The following is an 18,378-nucleotide window of genomic DNA, read 5'->3' on the forward strand; positions in this document are numbered from 1 at the left end:
GTCCAAGTGGAACCGGCACACACGTGGTACATCGGACTGCAGCCACTGGGCGTACAGCTTACACCCGCGCGTGACATCGTCACGATTGCGGTATGCGGGCTTCTGCGTCACCAGCTTCACCGAGTAGCTGTGGGCGTCCAGCAAGCAATCAACTGTGTAGTACTGATTGTTACCCCAGGCATTTCCTCCTCCAGGGACTGCTTTATTAGTCTTAGTGTAAATGTAGAGTTTTCGTCTACAATTCGTCTTACATTACTCACGACGTCATCTCCAGACTTTTTTTAGAACCACCACCCCACTTCGGCTTTTCTCTGTCGCTGCCGACAATATAACTTGCTGTTTTGTTGTTGATGCCCAGAGCGGATGGTTTAGGTCGCGACCACGCCCGTAGACGTCCAAAATCCTCGACGAGTCGAGCACCAACACCATGCTGTTTTTCCGACGAGATTCATCTGGATGTTTGAAATGTGGTCCTCACTTGCGTCCAGCCATGACTTCATGCAAAGCTCGCTTTTCATCTGGAAATGTTCCCCCCTGAAAACACGCGTGTTACAAGCGATCGCGACCACGTTTCAACAACGTAGCGTCGTCTGTTACATGAATATGCCTATCTTCTTTGATGCTTTTATACAAAAATATTTGTACAATACCTAAATAAATGCATGGTTCTAAATGGTTATTCTTTGATTTCAAGGATGGGTGAGTGTCGTCTGTAAATCACCATCGCTCTCTCTAGGCCGAGCAGACGACTGCGAACTCTTTTGCCGTTTATTCCATCTGCTAGTAGACGACGCCAGATGCGATCAACGCAGTAACCAAATTCTGCCACAACGATGAAGCATAAACTGACTCGGAGCTTAAGCCACGTGCTCTATGAGCGTATACATTTAGTACCCGAACATGTATAATCAAACCGCACTGCTTTTTGAATTCTTAGATATATGACACACGGAAACGTTCGGGCAAAATACTGTAGTGCGTTATTTCATAAGCGCTACCATGCATTCGCGAAAAATAAATATTCCTCGACGGACAGATGCGCACGGGAGGCAAGTGGAACCTTCTCAAACACTTGCTCGACGATTCCGGCACAAAGTCAAACCAAAGAGGTGTCCTCGTTAAAGCGCTGCATGAAGCCGAGAAGTCGTCTTCGGAAGAGGAAGTGCTGGAGAGGCTAGCTAAGAAGTACCTGCCGGTCAGAACTGTAGCCGATGATGCTGCTTACCCAGTATACAAAGGAATACCGAACACTGCGCTGGAAGACCCTTTCAAGGTCAGCGAAATCCGCCGCGCCCTACACGACATGAACGGTAGGTCAACACCTGGCCCTGATCACATTACCAACAAGGCACTCAGAAACCTAGAGGACGAGTCGATCGACTTTCTCACAGATGAGGTAAATCGCGCTTGGAAGGAGGGAATGGTGCCGGAACAATGGAAAGTGACAAAGGTCATACTCATCCCCAAATCCGGTAAACCGCCAAGTCTGGACAACCTCAGCCCCATCTCCCTAACGTCTTGTGTAGGGAAGGTGGCTGAGCACGCCATCCATAACAGACTCATCGAGCATATTGAGACCAACGACCTCTTCCCTCACACCATCATAGGTTTCAGGCCAGGCCTCTCCACCCAGGATGCCATGAAGCTTATCAAGATCCAAATACTGGACAGCTGCACTCGGGACACGAGAACCATCCTCGGCTTGGACCTGGAGAAGGCCTTTGACAACATCCGTCACGAGTTCGTTCTCGACACCATCTCCAAACTCCACCTAGGTTCTTCCTTCCATGGTTTCGTCAGGTCTTTCTTGAACAGACGATGTGCTGTCCCCAAGGCTGGAGATTTGGAATCAAAGAAAATGGAGATGGGTGGATGAGGCACCCCACAGGGATCAGTCATCTCACCGCTCCTATTCAACATTGCAATGGTCGGCCTCTCTAGAGACCTATCCAAGATCCAGGGCATCGGTCACACGATCTACGCGGACGACATCACTGTCTGGTGCGCCGGAGGCAGTGACGGCCAAGTCGAAGCCGCTCTCCAGGAAGCTGTCGACACTACAGAGCGTTTCCTTAGAGACACGGGACTCCGGTGCTCCCCCAAGAAATCAGAGCTCCTTCTTTAGAGTCCAACTACGAAGGGACCCAAGCCGCAGAACTGGAAATCCCCCACGGAAATTGACATTAATCTCTACACGAAGTGCGGAGATCCGATCCTCAAAGTTTCATCCATTCGAATCTTGGGAATGACACTCGAAGCGACAGGCACAAATTGCCTAACCATTCACAAATTGGCAAAGAAGACGGATAGCGTCATTGGTCTAATCAAGCGGGTAGCTAACAAAAGGCGAGGCCTGAGCGAAGAGATCATAAGGCTTGTGCACGCTTTCTTGTTATGCAATTTCACGTATGTAGCGGCTATGCATCTCTGGAAGAGGGCCGAGCGAGACAAACTAAATGCCATGATAAGGAAGGGGATCAAGAGCGCACTCGGACTACCAAATATACACACGCACTCACCGGCTCCTGCAGTTGGGTATCCACAATACTCTGGAAGAGATTGCAGAAGCGCAAGAAAGGGCGCAGATTGTCAGACTCTCCGGCACCAGGGTGGGCAGACGGCTCCGCATAGAGATGGGCGTCCAGCCCACCAAGGTTGAAAGACACCTACCAGGGCCTTTCGAAAGGGCTGAAAGACAACATCATGATATCCACCGCCCCGCGCAATATGCATCCCCAGCGCAACGTGGAAAGAAGGAAGGCCAGGGCGGCGACGCTCCTACGTCGGGCGACAGAACTTCCTGGCGGTAGCTGCTTCTTAGACGCGGCCCAGTATGCCAACAGCAATAGTTTTGCAGCAGTGTCGATCAACCACAGGGGTTCGACCGTTAACGCCGCTTCGGTACGATGCTCGTCGTCCTGTGCGGCCGAGCAAGTGGCTATCGCCTTGGCCCTTCTGGTTGATAAACATGAACATATATTCAGCGACTCCAGGGCAGCCATCCGCGCCTTCAGCGTTGGCGCCGTGTGTAAGGAAGCCTGTCGCATAGTGGAGGGCAAAAGCATCACCACCCACACTGACGTGGTTCCCCGCTCACATGGGATCAATCAGGGGAGGCTCCACAAACCTGAACGAGCTGGCCCACTCCACGGCGCGAGTTCTCGCTTTCCGCGACAATGGAGAACTCCCTCGCCGGCCAGCAGCTGTGGAGAACAGAGACAATCCGACCACGTACAACGAAATTACGCAGCACTTCTATCTCGGCAGAAGAGACTTTCCGCTTCCTAACAAGAAATTAAATCGAGCGCAGGCATTGACTCTCAGGTTCCTGCAGACGGGTTCGTATCCCAGCCCGGCTTTATTACATAAAATTTATTCCGACATTTATCCCAATAGCTCCTGCAGGCACTGCAACTAATTCGCTAGCCTAGACCACATGCTCTGGCGTTGCCCCTCGTTACGAGGCATGGACCCATTCAATGAAGACAAGTGGCTATCCGCCATCAAAAGCACCGATGTCAGGGCTCAACTATGGGCTGTCCAGAGGGCCCACGATGCGGCTGTTGGGCTTCGCCTGACTGTCCCAACGTGGGAGCGGCCCGCTGCGCGTTGAGTCGCGCACCACAGGACTTACAATAAAGTTTCGCATCCATCCATCCATCCATCTCGCTTCATGTTTACCTTCTTCCGACATTTAGACTATATATATTGGGAAACCTCCTGTTTTTTGTGTATGGATTAAACTGACTGGCACTTGAATTAAAGTTATTGGCGAATGAATTAAACATGGCGGCACATGGATTAAACTCACTGACATGCGGCCTATTTGTGGTGGCTTTTGAATTAAATATGTTGGCACTAGGATTAAATGTTTGGCACATGGATTAAATGGCTTGGCGCTCAGATTATTTCTGTGGCGTGCGGATTATTTCAGCTGGCACTTGGATTAAAGTGAGCGTGAAAACCTGTAGTTCGATTGACTGACTAATGGTTGATAGGTCTTTGCGAAAACCGTGCTGATGTGGGTGTAGCAGATTGTGATGGTCGAGGTAGGTCATCAGATGATTAGCAACAATATGTTCGAGTATGTTCGAGCAGGTACAAATCAGAGATGTTGGCCTGTATTTTTTAACATCAGATTTACAGCCAGACTTGGTATAGGTATGATCAGCGCATGCTTCCACTGACACGAAAAGCATCATGTAATGAGCAATGTCTGAAAAAATGAGCTTCAGCTATTTCGCTACCCAACTTGCGTATCTGTAGAAAAATTTGTCGGGGATCTGATCGGGCACAGGGCGTTTCTTGATGTCGATGTGCAACAAAATATTTAGAATTCCTTCTTCTGCGAATCCTAAGTCCTCGAGAGGTGTATGTACTGACGTATCAGCAAAGGCAACCGTCATACCGTTATCTCGGGTGAAAACCGAGGCATAGAAGGAATTGAATTCTTCGGTACGCACAGTGTTATTCTGGGAAGCCAGTGACGCTGTTGACCTTGGGTGGATTGACATAGCGCCAACACTTTGCAGGAGGCTCTTTCAGGAATTTGGCAAGTGTAACGTTGTAAAATCGAAACTAAGATTCCCAGTATGCCAACATACTGGTAATCTTACGTGGTTTCCCGCTCACATGGGATCAATCAGGGGAGGCTCCACAAACCTGAACGAGCTGGCCCACTCCACGGCGCCAGCTACGAAAGTAAATTTCGTAGTTGCTTGCTTAAGCTGTCAATAGTGCGTTTGTTTACTGGAGAAGGATTAGCTAAAAAGGCTTTTCTTTTTCGCTTTAACTTCCGCTTCACGTGGCTTAATTCTCTCGTGATCCAAGGGTTTCTCTTTTTCGACACTTTTCGCACCTGTATAAATTGTTTTATGCAATGCGAGAAAAATACGCCCATATGTTGTCTGCATGTGCCCCGGACTGATAGATTGAACAGATCAGATCATACCAATTTTCAAGATATTCCGTAACGGCCACGTCGTCGGCCGCCTGAAAGTTAGAAGCAGTTTTGACGGAATTACTTGCCGAGCGATTAGATGTCAAGTTCAGTGCGAGTATGATAGCCTCGTGATCAGATATGCCACCAGCTACTTCGCAGCTTTGAACGAAGGGCGTCATGTGATCAGACATAAAGATAAGCTCTAGAAGCCTCTCACGGGTTCCAGATTACCTGATTGGTTGAGATACAAGTTGGTTTAAATTGAAGCAGAACACAAGCTCTAAAAGGTGCTCGCTACTCGTCACTTGAGTGTTACCTGGGGAATAAAAAAGCCAGTCAATGCCTGGTAAGTTAAAATCGCCGACTAATATAATGTTATCATGGTGTCTAAAATTAGATTCCAAGTAGGTTGCAAGTTTTCCTAACACATCTGCTGGTGAATTTGGTGGCCTGTAAATGCCACCTACAAAAACTTTGCATTTGTTAAGTTCAGTCTCGATCCAAATAGCCTCAATGTCACTTTCATTTGGTAATCATCCGCATATTATACTTTCTTTGAACAAAAGGGCTATACCGCCACCTCTCCCTCTACGGTCCTTTTTAACAATAAAGTACCCGGTGGGTAAAACATCAGAGTCTGGAATGTCACTATGAAGCCAAGTCTCGGTTATTACCATGATGTCTGGATCATGTTCAAGGATGACATTTTCAATTTCATCGGACTTATTTAAAATGCTTCTAGCATTAATGTTATTGATTTTGAAAGGGTGAGTGACGGAGTGTTTGGGTCAATTCTGATGCCCTGATGGGGTCGTGTAGCAGAGATATCCTTATTTGTGGCTGCGTTTCACGCGAACACTTCATTGTTAAATTTTATTCTATCGAACAGCAGCATGATTTTCGCGCATTTTTTTCTTTCCTCAGCGCATGAGTTCTAAAGGTATCTGCGGATTTCTGCGACCCTTTTTGAGAAATCTTCGTTGATACTGAATTTAGTGCATTTGAGCTTATAGCAGTTCTTAAGGACTTTAATTCTATCGCTGTAGTCGATTACCTTGAGAATGATAGGGCGGTCGCTACCGAGTGTTTTTTGCCAAGCCTGTGCAAAATTTTCCTTTAGAGTCTTGTTAAACACAGTTTCATTTAGTTTCCTCAACAGCACTGCTTCGGATTCCTGCCCCTCTTCTTTTATACCTCTAACGATAAGATTGTTTCTCCTAGATCAATTTTCCAAGTTGTCAACCTGTAAGCCGAGGTACTGGATGTCATGGTCACTTGGTCAAGCTCTTCAAATTCTTCAAGTGGCTGGAGTTTTATCTAAGCTTAGTAGCTTGTTCCCTATTGCGGTACGTCGAGTCTGAATTTGTTGGCTACTAGTCTCAAAAGAGGCTTGTTTATTTTGAATTTCTGTTAGTTTGGAAAAAATAGTTTTTTGTGTGTCAAGCACTTCTTTGAATAATTGTTCAAAACAAGGTCCTGGATTTGATCCAACGTCGCCCGAGAGAGCCAGTGGCAAGCCAGCCAGGGCGAAACAATCATTAACCAAAAGTAATACTACTTGTGGACACGGCAACACAATGATAAATCGATTATCACTACGGATACAACATAACTTGCCACTAACCTGCACGCACAAAGGAGCAGGAAGTGACATAATCACGACAGTGTTACCGTGTCCACTTGCGCCAACGGAAGATGCTTGATGTTTTGTAACCGGAGGGGAGGTGTTTTCGCGGTGAGGCGCCAGCGATGAGGTGCCCAGAGAAGGTGCGCAGAAGTGTAGAAGCACGTGTCCGTTATGCAGTGATCGTGGATCGTCGAAGGCTGCAGGAAATTCGTCCGCTCGAGCAAAAGGCTGCGCAGTGAAATGTGTATCTCCCCGGCTATTGTCATATTCCACACAGCAGTTCGCAGCGCCCGAGAAGAAGAGACATGAGGTGAGCGCCCGCCCAAACAAAGGAACAGTAGGTGACATAGTCACGACTGTGCTGCCATGTCCACTCTCTCATCTTTTTCTACTGTGATGCTTATCCCAAGTGAGAAGCTACATTTTTCAAAAATAAAATTAAGCTTACTGACAACAGAAGCGAATCTAACACGCCCTCTTCGAATCTACATCCAACACAATCGTGCTTAAGTGACCATCTTTCACCAGTGACGATGTGTTGGTTTGTAAGTGCAACTTATCACCCATGTTAAAGCAAGATATCGTTTTATAAGCCGTAGTGTTGTTCGCGCTTATTAATCTTAGAGCAGGCAACGAGCTTTTGCACACACAGGTCTCAGTCCAGCTGTCGGCAGTCCAGGAGGCCTGCGAACGGGCGGAGGGCCACGGTCTTCCAGTACCGGCGTGGGCGCGGCCAGCAACTGCGGCGGACCCCCCTTCGGGGGTTGTCTGATCGGGGTTCTCCAGGACCAAATAAAGTTCATTTCATCTGTCACTCCCCGCGGAGCTGTCTGAGTTGAAATTGGCGCAAATGCACGGACAGGGACGAAGAACACAGGACGCGGACAAGCGCACACCAGCATCTAAATTTGATTCTTGCAAGGGCTCTGCTTCGCTACCCGTCCTGTGATTGCCCTGTGTTATTCGTCCCTGTCCGAGCATTTGCGCCATCGATTCAACTTTAGCCATGTACCAACTAGCCGGCAGCAAACGCCACTGAGCAATGTGAGCACGCTATGCAGCCCATCAGTGCACAGCTGCACATAAATTTACGCAAGTAGGGTTACCAGTTCTCCTTGGGTCAAGCTAGCAGCCGCTAGTAAATCATTTAAATATGCACGCAAAAAGCGTATTATGCTCTCTCGATGTTACGCGGTGAACCTCACGTCCACTCATGCTGTACTTACGGCAAGGACGCGTTCCGACGACAACTAAACACGCGCAGGCACAGACAACGGCAGAACACAACTTCAAAAATAATATTCTCGCATGAAACGAGCAGTAACTTAATAATCATTTCTCAGTGAGTCGGCAATGACGGCTGCTGGTAAATACGCTGTTTTGGGTGTTTTTACTTGGAACACCTCATTGTTAGATTAAAGACTAAATGTGTGCTAAAATAATTGTATACAGATTTGTTGTTATTATTATTAGAAGATGCATTTATTATATCTGCATTTAGGCTACATAAAGAAGCTGCAACTATGAAAAGCCCGTGAATATTTAGCATCTATAATAAGTGAATTCACTTTAACTTTATGGTAAACCTAGAGGTAAAATTTGCAGGCAGCGAAAGCGAATTCAGTGAGCCTTGCTCATTCCTAATTAGTTAGGCCTTCCATAAACAATAGTGCCTACTTTGTAGTGAGCTTAACGGTTAGATTTTAAAAAATCCCTAGGAATATGGGGTCTCTACTGTACATTTATGAGACAGTGAAGACCGGAAGTCGACACAATATATGAAACAAAAATTTAACGAACAGTCTATCCTACCAGGCCTAGCATATTGTCACGTGGTCGTGACTCTGACGAAGGAAGCAGTCGGCGTGTCCGAGAAAAAACTTTTTATTTGGGCGAACCTGTGCCCGGGAAACGAAAAGTCAAAGTACAAGCAACAGACGCTGTACACTGACGACACCCAACAGTGCGTCGGCCGTCGATAATCTGAACCGCGGCAAGGCGCGTCGGCATTTGTACATGCGGCATCGGACATCCGAGCCTTACTTCTGGTGGCCGCGTTAGCTGGATAATAAACTCAGCAGTTACCGTCTGCGCGCTCAAGCTTAACAGATTATCTTAAAATATTATGAATGTTCCTAGATATTCTGGTCTAGTTTGCGCAAGGCAGCCGCTACACGCGCAATGGGCCGGTAACATAAAACATACAAAGAGGCGTGTTTGGCAATATGATGCACCTTTGAGAAAGAACAAACAGCGTTAAAATAAATTATCATTAAAAGCGCCATGATACGACAAAATTAAAAAAATAACGTCGACAGGAGACATTGTAATTTTTAGTATAGTAGGAGAGCACTAAACTGCGTAAGTGGTGTAAAACGTAGAGAATTTCGCATCTGATGAAGCTCTAAAATGAAGTGCTGTCGAGGTTGTAGATAACTAGGCGGCTTGATTGCACTTGGAAAATTTTCAGAACAGTATTGATGTACCTGCGGCTAGACAACATGGATAGGTGAGAGAGGTCTTTATCAATGGGACCTTAGATGTCTCATCGAACGCGAAAGTTGGCCGTCGGTGTCGGCGACCCGCGTCTGGGGCGGCAAAACGATTGTTGGAAAATATCATAGTCACGTGATGACGTCCCCATATGACGTCAACGCAGCACATCGTCGCTTGGTCAAAAGTGGGCCGATCACGGAACCAGGACAAGACCATGAAGCTTTCAATGCCGCCTCCGAACATGGAGGCAGTGCAAAATCACCTTAGGTGCAGAAAGCCTTCGGAGGGGGGCGAGGGAGGATCAATAGACAGACTAAGAACAAGATGGCTTTGGCCTTCGATTCGCCTTAGGCGAATGTATAAGTGTACTCTTGAGTGTTTTCTTATGTTCTACTCGAATGTAGAAAGTTTACGTGCTCCACAGGAAGAAAAGCGGCACGCACTCTCAATGGAGCCGACTAAATATGATCTCTAACAAGACCGCTTTACTTTCACCAGCAGCCGTGACGCAGGTTTTCAAGGCAACTTTTTTGTGAAGATATGCGTTTAAATTTAAAGTGATCCCGACTACTGCAGGCTAGAGAATTATTTTCCATAGCAAACGTGAAACCTTATTTCAAACTCAATATTTGTCAGACGCACCTCTACGTGGACTGGCGGAACTATATCTTTAAAAGTCATACGCTTATGCCCGTAGGATATGGCCTCTGCTAAGTACGGGTGGACTTGGGTTACAGTGTACTAGAAGGGGGCAGTGGAACGAACGAAAACGAAGCGGCCGCGCCGCATCTCGGGTGGTGCTCCGACGGGCGATCGTAGCGGCGGCGCTGTAGTCACTTTGTACTTAGAGTCACTGGAAAAATTTCAGAGTATCGCATCTGTTTTCCGCACGCCAAAGCCGCCGTAGAGCTGCGGTGATTGGTTCATTTGTATCACGTGACCTCCCGTACCCATATCCCTTCCAAGCGCGTTGGGCGCCTCCGCGCCGAGAGTGTTCCTCCGTGGTGAACGAGCAGTGCGGACGGATTTCAACGTGCCAGCTACGTGTCGTGGACGGATTATCGGCAAGCGTACATTCCAGAACTATGCCTGGCTGCTGCGCCTTCGGGTGCAGCAACCGAACGGAGTCTGGGAAAGCATTTTTTTTTTGCATTCCGACCGGGAAAGGAGACCAGCAACGACGTTCGGCATGGCTGCACAGAATCGGCCGCAAGAACTTCGCGCCTTCGAAGAACACCCGCTTGTGCGAGGTAAGTTGGTGAAGTCTCAAAGTGCAATAAAAGTAGCGTTACAAGTTGGACGAGTTTGTGATAATTAATTTAGCACTACAGATTATAATAACAGATAGCTGAGCTAAATGGTACAACAGCTCGTGTGTATGTTCGCTTGTGCAATTTCGTCTTAGCACTGTAGTATGAGAAATGCGGCGGTTTGCTGGCCATGCTGTAATGCGGTTGAAATGTTTACCTGTTCTGTTTGTGCGGCTTGTTCGAGCAATTGCGTGTTACGCTCATACGAAGAGAGAATTATTGCGTGAAGCGTTTAACCAGTCGGCATTGACGGCATGACAAGCCTCTGATTAACGGAACAGAAATACATCTGAGAGTGCGCATGGAATACGAGTGATTTGCGATTTACGCGATCGTATTTATTCCATAACTTTGTGACGACGGTTAGCCGACCGAGAGTGGCGAAAAAGTGCCACTAATATTAGTGTATCTGCGGAGTGCGTTTCGGGATTGTTGGTTTGGTTGTACATACAAAGCTTGAACGGAAAGGTGCGAGTGTTTTTTTTTTCTTTTCGTCAACATGTTGTCGCCTTTATATTCCAACTTATCAAACTGAATAAATGTGGACTGCTAGTTTAAATGAAAGTGCTTGGTCTATTTTTATAGTGTTGCTTCAACTGTGCTCTTGTTTCTCTCACTGTCCTACTACACAACTCGGGGCCACCCTTTTCCATGCCTGCCTTTTCATCTGAGATAACACCAGGGGCGCAGCCAGAAATTTTTTTTCTGGGGGGGGGGGGGTTGAACCATACTTTGTGTATGTTCGTGCGTGCGTTTGTATGTGCGCGTGTATATATACGCAAGCAAAACTGAAAAATTTCGGGGGGGGGGGGGGTTAGAACTCCCCAACCCCGCATTGCGAGGGAGCACCTGCGAGCTCAGAAGGCAATGACGAGTCTTTTGTGGACGGAGGCACAGCAATGGAATGCTCTGTAGCAGGTACCTTATGTTATTACGCAGTTGGGGGCTAACCCTGGCTACGCCCCTAACACCCCTTTATCCTGTTTTGAATTTTAAACTAGCAAATAGTGAGCAAGCATACCTGAAAACGCTTCTGATCATTTAGGAACGTAGTTGTGGCCCTAACAACGAAAAGTGATATTTTCAAGATGTTGGTAGCAACTATATTCGCTATTCAATGACTTCTCATGACTATTAAAGCATTTTGAAACAACAGGCCAAAGTAACGTCAATCACCATTTTTTTTCTTGACGGACAATCAAGAGGACCACTTCCTTCCGGATGATTTTGAGAGACCAAGAGTGGATGGCAAAAAAAAGTTGAAGTGGATGGCAGTGCCAAGCGTTTTCTTGCATAGACCACAGAAAAAACCCAGAAAGCCTCCATTTTCTCGTCCAGTCTCACAACCAGGATGCCAGCAGCCAATGCCAGATAACCCAGGCAATGCACTTGAAGCACCACAATCTACAGACAACCAAGGTGCACCTGAGAACCCACAGGAAACCCCGCATTGCGAGGGAGCACCTGCGAGCTCAGAAGGCAATGACGAGTCTTTTGTGGATAGAGGCACAGCAGTGTAATGCTCTGCAGCAGGTACCTTATGTTATTACGCAGTTGGGGGCTAATCCTATGCATGGAAACGTTAACGAAGAAGTGAAATCCACACTTGTTCAAGTTTAGTCTTGTTCAAGTGTTTGTGGCTTTCATTTTGTGGAACTCGAGTTACCAGTGGAGACTACACGTGTGTACAAAGACGCAAGCCATCTGCTGCAAAACAAGGCTATTGTAGAGATTTGTCAGATAAAAAAATATGCATGTTCTCTGCATTTATTGGCAATATTCATTCTTAACATATTCGCTTTTATTGTTCATGGTAATACACCAAGGAAACCGGAGAAATGGAATGAAGTCTGAGTCTCACACTTTCAAAACCTCTAGTTTGTGCTGCTCACTGTATGCTTTCAATGTGCATTCAGTAATTGCATTTTAGTTGTTTCATGCATTCAGCCAAACAGCTGTGGGACATTCCTTGTGCGAGAGTTCTCACAGCTTCTAGGTTTTAAAGCCTTTGTCACACTCAAGTGTTATTTGTGCTAATTTTCTTTGCTAAAGCAGCACAAAAATGTAGAGAATCATTCAACCAGTGGATTGCACGACACCAAGTGTGTGTGCTCACTACTCTATTTTTGTGTATCAGTTCTCTCTATTATCAATGTAGAGGTACAAATTGGTTGTTCGTGTTTTATCCAACCTTCGCACGGTTTTCTTTATGTCCACAAATGAATCAATTGGTTCAGGGGAATATGCTTGTTGAAGCAATTTTTCCTTCAGATTCGTAAAGCCATCACATTGGTCATGGTGCACGTAGCCTCGACTATCCTTTAAGTGCTCTTTTTATTGTTGCCTGTAGTCGTAGGTTTACACATGCACTGTCATATCCTGATTTTAGATTCTTGAAAGTTTTAGTGTTAGAATTAATGGCTAAAGTCATTAATGTTATCGTATTTTGCAGCAGAAGATGACCGAATGAACGAGTCGTCATCAGTGCAAGCAGACCAAATGACGGGAGGGAGCACTGTTGCAGACAATGACCCATTTAATGAGCTTTTGGTCTTAAAGCGGCAGCTCAATTTGGAGCAGAAGAAACGAGCAAAGGCCGAAAAAGAGTGCAGAAGCCTGAAAGATTCATTTAGTAAGATCTTTGCCGGTGATCAACTGCGTTATGTTCAGAAACGAACTATGAGGGGGTCTGCATGGAGTGACAGTACAGTGCAGGAATCATTAAATGTTCGACTTGCTTGCGGATCGAGAGGATACGAACACCTCCGTGACAATGGATGGCCACTGCCCGCAGAAAGAACCCTCCAGAAGAACATCGAAAACATCAAGTTCTCGCCAGGTATGAGTCTTCTTTTTCGTACAAGGAACAGTATAAAGGGAACAGTCAACCATCATTACAGCAATTTATGGTGCATCTTCTTTAAGTAACCAACAAATGCGAATGATACACTACTGCGAATTAGGGTGAGACATGATACGTAGCTCAGTGTACGATAAATGTAAGAAGTGCCTATGTCAAGCCACATTTTTACAAGGCGTCTTTATTCACCTAAAGGGGCCCTGCAATGTTTTTCATCTGCATCCTGCAGCACTGGAGCGTCTGTCGTGCTGAATCCTGAGATGAGCGCAAAAATAATTATCAAAATTGGTCCATGGGAAATGAAGTTATTAGTGCAGTGTAATCATGAACTTTTTGTTGTTGCAAATACCGAGATGTGAAACCGGTTTTGTACTAGTGGTGAGAAGGCAGCACATCACTCTCCGAGTGTTCATATAGTATTTTGTTCATTTGATTGGATTCAGCATGTCGAGGAACCCCAGGTGGTCAAAATTGCCAGAGTCCTCCACTATGGCATGCCTTATCATACCTTGGTGTTGGCATGTAAAACCCTGGGAGTTATTATTATCTTTATTATTATTATTATTATTATTATTATTATTATTATTATTATTATTATTATTATTATTATTATTATTATTATTATTATTATTATTATCGATTGGATTTGCTTCTGGCACAGTTCAGTTCCTGTTTCATTTGGTCCCAAAGCTCTTCATGCATGCCTCTCCTTAAAACTGTACTGCAAGGTGACAATAGTGTGCATAATTCTAGGAATCCTTGAGGATGTCTTTCCTGCACTTGCGGCAAAAGTTGCAACATTCAAGGCAGAGGATCGGTACGCTGTCATCATGCTCGATGAAATGCAGCTCACACCAGGCCTCGATTATGACTGTACTACACGTTCTGTCATTGGTAAGTATTCATGCAAGTTTTGTTTCTTGCAGTCTGACCTTGGTGTAAAGGCACAATGCTTACAATGCGTGAAACTTGAGCTAAAGATAACGAACGACATTTTTTCAGCTCGGCATAAAGTGTGCTCTGAAGCTGGCTTCTTTCGTAGGCTGTGGAATCAATAGCTCACTTTATATTTATACTGCCACATGGTAATATATATGAAAACGTCCACTAAAAGGCATGTGGGTTGTTTTGTTTTCAAGTGCAAAAGACAAGTTGCCACTCGTAGGGGCTGAACCAGCGCCCTTCGCATAATGCGTACTGTTTGGGTATTAAATGACAGCCAAATAACACCTTACGAGTAATTAATTGTTAGTACTATTTAGGCGTGACCTGCATCAACAAAGTATTTCTTCATTCTCTATTTAAATGATTATTCATTTTAATCTGTTAAGTGGATACTGAAAATTATAATGCAGTTTACAAATATATGCTTGTGCGCTACTTTTCAGGACATTCTACTGTAGCATCATCAGACCCAAGTGCACCAGCCGGTCTCGCAACACACGCGCTGGTGTTCATGCTTGGAGGAGTTACATCCAGGTGGAAACAGACAATAGCATACCACTTTTCAGGTAAATAATGCATCGCTCTGTAACTTCTAAAGGACAAAAGCAGTTTATCTAGCCAACAGTGACACACTGTCCTCTCTCGTAAGTAAATCTCAGTAGACTGCAAAACCAAATAAGCGAGCTTACCATGCAACTTTAGGCCTTGCCGCCGCAGTGAAGCGATGATTATGGCACTCGACTGCTGGCCCAAAAGATGCGGGTTCGATACCAGCCGTGGCGGTCGCATTTCGATGGAGGTGAAGAGACCCATGTATTGTTCAATGTCGGTGCATTCTAAAGCACCCCAGATGGTCGCAATTATTCAGAGCCCTCCGCAAGGCCATAACTCTTAATCATATCGTGGTTTTGGCACATTAAACCCCAAAGGGTCATTAAACACCAGAAATTATAACTTGTTTTTCTTTTTCAGCTGACTCCTTTGATGCAAAGCAAATATTGGCCATACTCTTTGATATCATTAGGAAATGTGAAGCAATTGGTCTGTCTGTAGACTTTGTAACTTCTGACATGGGGAGTGGAAACCAGGCCATTTGGAGACTGTGCAGTATAACGGCCACAAAGTACGGGTGCCCTCGGACCACATGTCCTCACCCCTGTGATGAAGGCCGCAGCCTGCACTTCCTTGCGGATGCACCCCACCTTCTGAAAAACTTGCGTGGTCATCTGGTGATGCAGCAGAAGATAGTTCTGGATGATGAGACTGTGGTTAAAAACAAGTTGCCAACCAATGAGGTAAAGTACTATGTTGCTATGCAAGCAGGCAGTGGCATCTTGTGTTCACGTAGTCGCCAAGAGAAACTAATTTCTTTGTACTGCAGAAGAATTGATGCCTGGGCAAGTTGGAATTGGTTATGCATGTTCGAAACGGGTGGCACAAAAACAAGCAACAAAAGAAAGACTACACACCATAATTTCTTATGCATAATTTCTTTGACTGCTTTATTTACCACAAGTTATAACACTTCAAGACATCTGCAAATAAACAGCCTCCTATGTGCACTGCTGTATGAATGCTTCTGCTTGCAATTGTTAATTAACCCTGGCAGAATGGCTGCACAAGCGGCTTTGCCACGTTCAAGTACAACTTAAAGTGCATGAAAGACGAACGTGAAAGCCAAACAAAGCAGACTCTGTCCACATTTCTGCAGGCTTGATGGTTTATGCCTTTCGAACTGTCAACAAGACGCGCCAAATGGATCAAATGGATCAGCATATTCTGATAACCCAAGGTTGCATTATATGGCTCGATCTTATACCTGCATATTTACCCATTTCATCGCCTCTAATCCTATGCTGTTGACGGCATCTCTTCTGTTATACTAATCGATGACCTGTTATCTACTGCAGACATAACTTGCTCAACTGCATGTCACTAATTCAAACTGCCTCCGTTATGTGCCTTGCAAACGTTTACTCTCTTCAGTTAGTGTTTACTACTCGCCCTACTCTTCATATTTATAAACGTTATCCCTATACTTTCTTTTTTCTATCGTTCAGTGCAGTCCTTACCTTCCTCATGAGTTTCTTTGCTTGAAATAAATGCACAATAGGTAAATAAGAGTACGGTGAATACAGCACTTGCAGTCCTAAGGGTTACTAGTAAGCTGCCAGCTACAACTCAGGAGTGCCTACAATATAGAGTTTACATGTCATGCATTTCTAAACTTACTTGTGAACTTTGCTGGTTAGTCTGAAATTGCGAAAACCTGAAAACACATAGTAAGGATTGGCAGAGAAATGGTTTCGTTAATGCAATCATTGAATATGTTCCAAATGAGCTACAAATTGTTATGTACAGTTTCCCTGATTACATAAACAGCAAATATGACCATAATGACCCGTTTCACTTTCAGGTCAGCTTTAAGTATGTGGAGCAGCTGTGCGAAATCGACGAACAGCATAGCCTCAAGCTTGCCCCACGTTTAAAGCAGAAACATCTAAACACAAGCCACTTTGACAAAATGAATGTTGGCACAGCTTGCGCCTTGTTCAACCATAGTATCTCTACTGCTCTGCAGCTTCTGGTTGAGCAGAAAAAAATTGATCAGAAAGCTGTAACAACTGCTTGGTTTCTGAATGAGGTGTTTAGGTGGTTTTCGCTAATGACGTCAAGGACACCGACCTTGGCTTTGAGTGATTTGTGCCCACAAAAGGGCAAGGAGGTTGAAATATTTCTTCAGCGTTTCATTGAGATGTTCAGGAAACTTAACAGTTTTGACCACAACCGCCCTAAGGCATCATGGAAGCCAGTGCAGACTGGCATGATAATAACAACTACTACAGCATTAAATCTTCGCCAGTGGTATGTCAAGTCCAAAGGCTTGAAGTTTCTTCTCCTGTGTCGCTTCGCTCAGGATGCCCTAGAGAATCTTTTTAGTACCATAAGAGCGAAGTCTCCTGTCCCCTGGGCTAGAGAGTTCAAGTATACACTGAGCAAGGTGGACGATTGGGCGAGTTGGTGATTCATGATCGACGTATGTAACTGCGCGGTAGTAAACACGGACGACACGAAGACACAAGGACAAGCGCTTGTCCTTGTGTCTTCTTGTCGTCCGTGTTTACTACCGCGCAGTTACATACGTCGACTATACACTGAGACTCATTGTGCTTGCGCAGTTTTTTAAACCAAGCAAGCACGGCAGCTGTGACACAGATGACTCCGTTCATTCGACAGATTTTTTAAGCACACGACCCGGCTTGAGGGCTGAGCTGGATGATGTGAAAATGCCTGCCATGCTTGAAAATCTTGAGCCAGAAGAGCACGAATCTTTAGAGTACCTGGCAGGGTACATCGCTCGCAGTGTCGGTAAGAAGTATGGGCTTTGTGACCTTTGCAAATGCACGTTGACTGGAACAGACGCTGCTCGGGCAGGCTTGCTTTTGAAGTTAAAGAATTATGTACCGAACAAGCAATCCTTATGCATACCATCAGCATCAATCATGTCCCTCTTAGAATGCACGGAGAGTTACTTCAGAAAAAATGAAGAGTCACTAGTAGCAGGAAAACTTCCACTCAAGCACGTTGCTGACGTGATTTCGTCAATTGAACCTGCATTTTCATCCCTACCCGCATGCCATAACATTGCCGATAAGGTTGTGCACCAGTTCTTGTTGTGTAGACTGAGGTTTAGTTTGCGTAAAAATAATGAAGAAATGCAGAAAGCAACACAGCAAGCAAAATGTGCATCAAAAAGTGTGGGCATGCGTGTAGCTGTTAGTAATGTTAGGTAAGACCATTTTTCTATTGTTTTTTAAGGTTTTTATCTGTGGGTTTTTTATGTGTGTGGCTAGTTCCGCTTGGTTCGGGCGTGCTTGATAAAATGGAGAGTGGCCGAGCGACCTCCTCACGCACAAACTGTTTTATCTGAGTCAACATGGAATTCTGGTCTCCGAGAGTTAAATCTACGATCGAGACACGCTGTTCCAGAGAGCGTCGTGTCTCGGCGCGTTGCTTGCGCAACGCGTCGAAACTCGGGCACAAACTCACCAGTTCGGCTACGGTTTATGGGTCCTTGGCTAACAACATCTGAAACGCGTCATCGGCTATTCCCTTCAGTATCTGCTTGATCTTGTCTACTTCGAGCATCGACAGGTTCACACGCTTGCACAAGTCCACAACGTCTTCGATTAGCTGG

The 18,378-nt window shown here is 45.5% G+C and overlaps 1 protein-coding gene across 1 annotated transcript in view; it reads left to right on the forward strand.

Moving 5' to 3' along the window:
• Positions 1-11,207: 11,207 nt before the first annotated feature.
• The window catches only part of LOC125759967 (uncharacterized), a 59,832-nt gene continuing 52,661 nt past the window's right edge, over positions 11,208-18,378 (forward strand). The window contains exons 1-5 of the mRNA XM_049419509.1: positions 11,208-11,293; positions 12,828-13,214; positions 13,989-14,129; positions 14,624-14,746; positions 15,153-15,552. Coding sequence (XP_049275466.1) covers positions 11,275-11,293; positions 12,828-13,214; positions 13,989-14,129; positions 14,624-14,746; positions 15,153-15,552 — 1,070 coding nt within the window. The 5' untranslated portion in view covers positions 11,208-11,274. The remainder of the gene's footprint in view (positions 11,294-12,827; positions 13,215-13,988; positions 14,130-14,623; positions 14,747-15,152; positions 15,553-18,378) is intronic.

This window comes from Rhipicephalus sanguineus, chromosome 9 (assembly GCF_013339695.2).
Source record: "Rhipicephalus sanguineus isolate Rsan-2018 chromosome 9, BIME_Rsan_1.4, whole genome shotgun sequence".
Taxonomy (NCBI): Eukaryota; Metazoa; Arthropoda; class Arachnida; order Ixodida; family Ixodidae; genus Rhipicephalus; species Rhipicephalus sanguineus.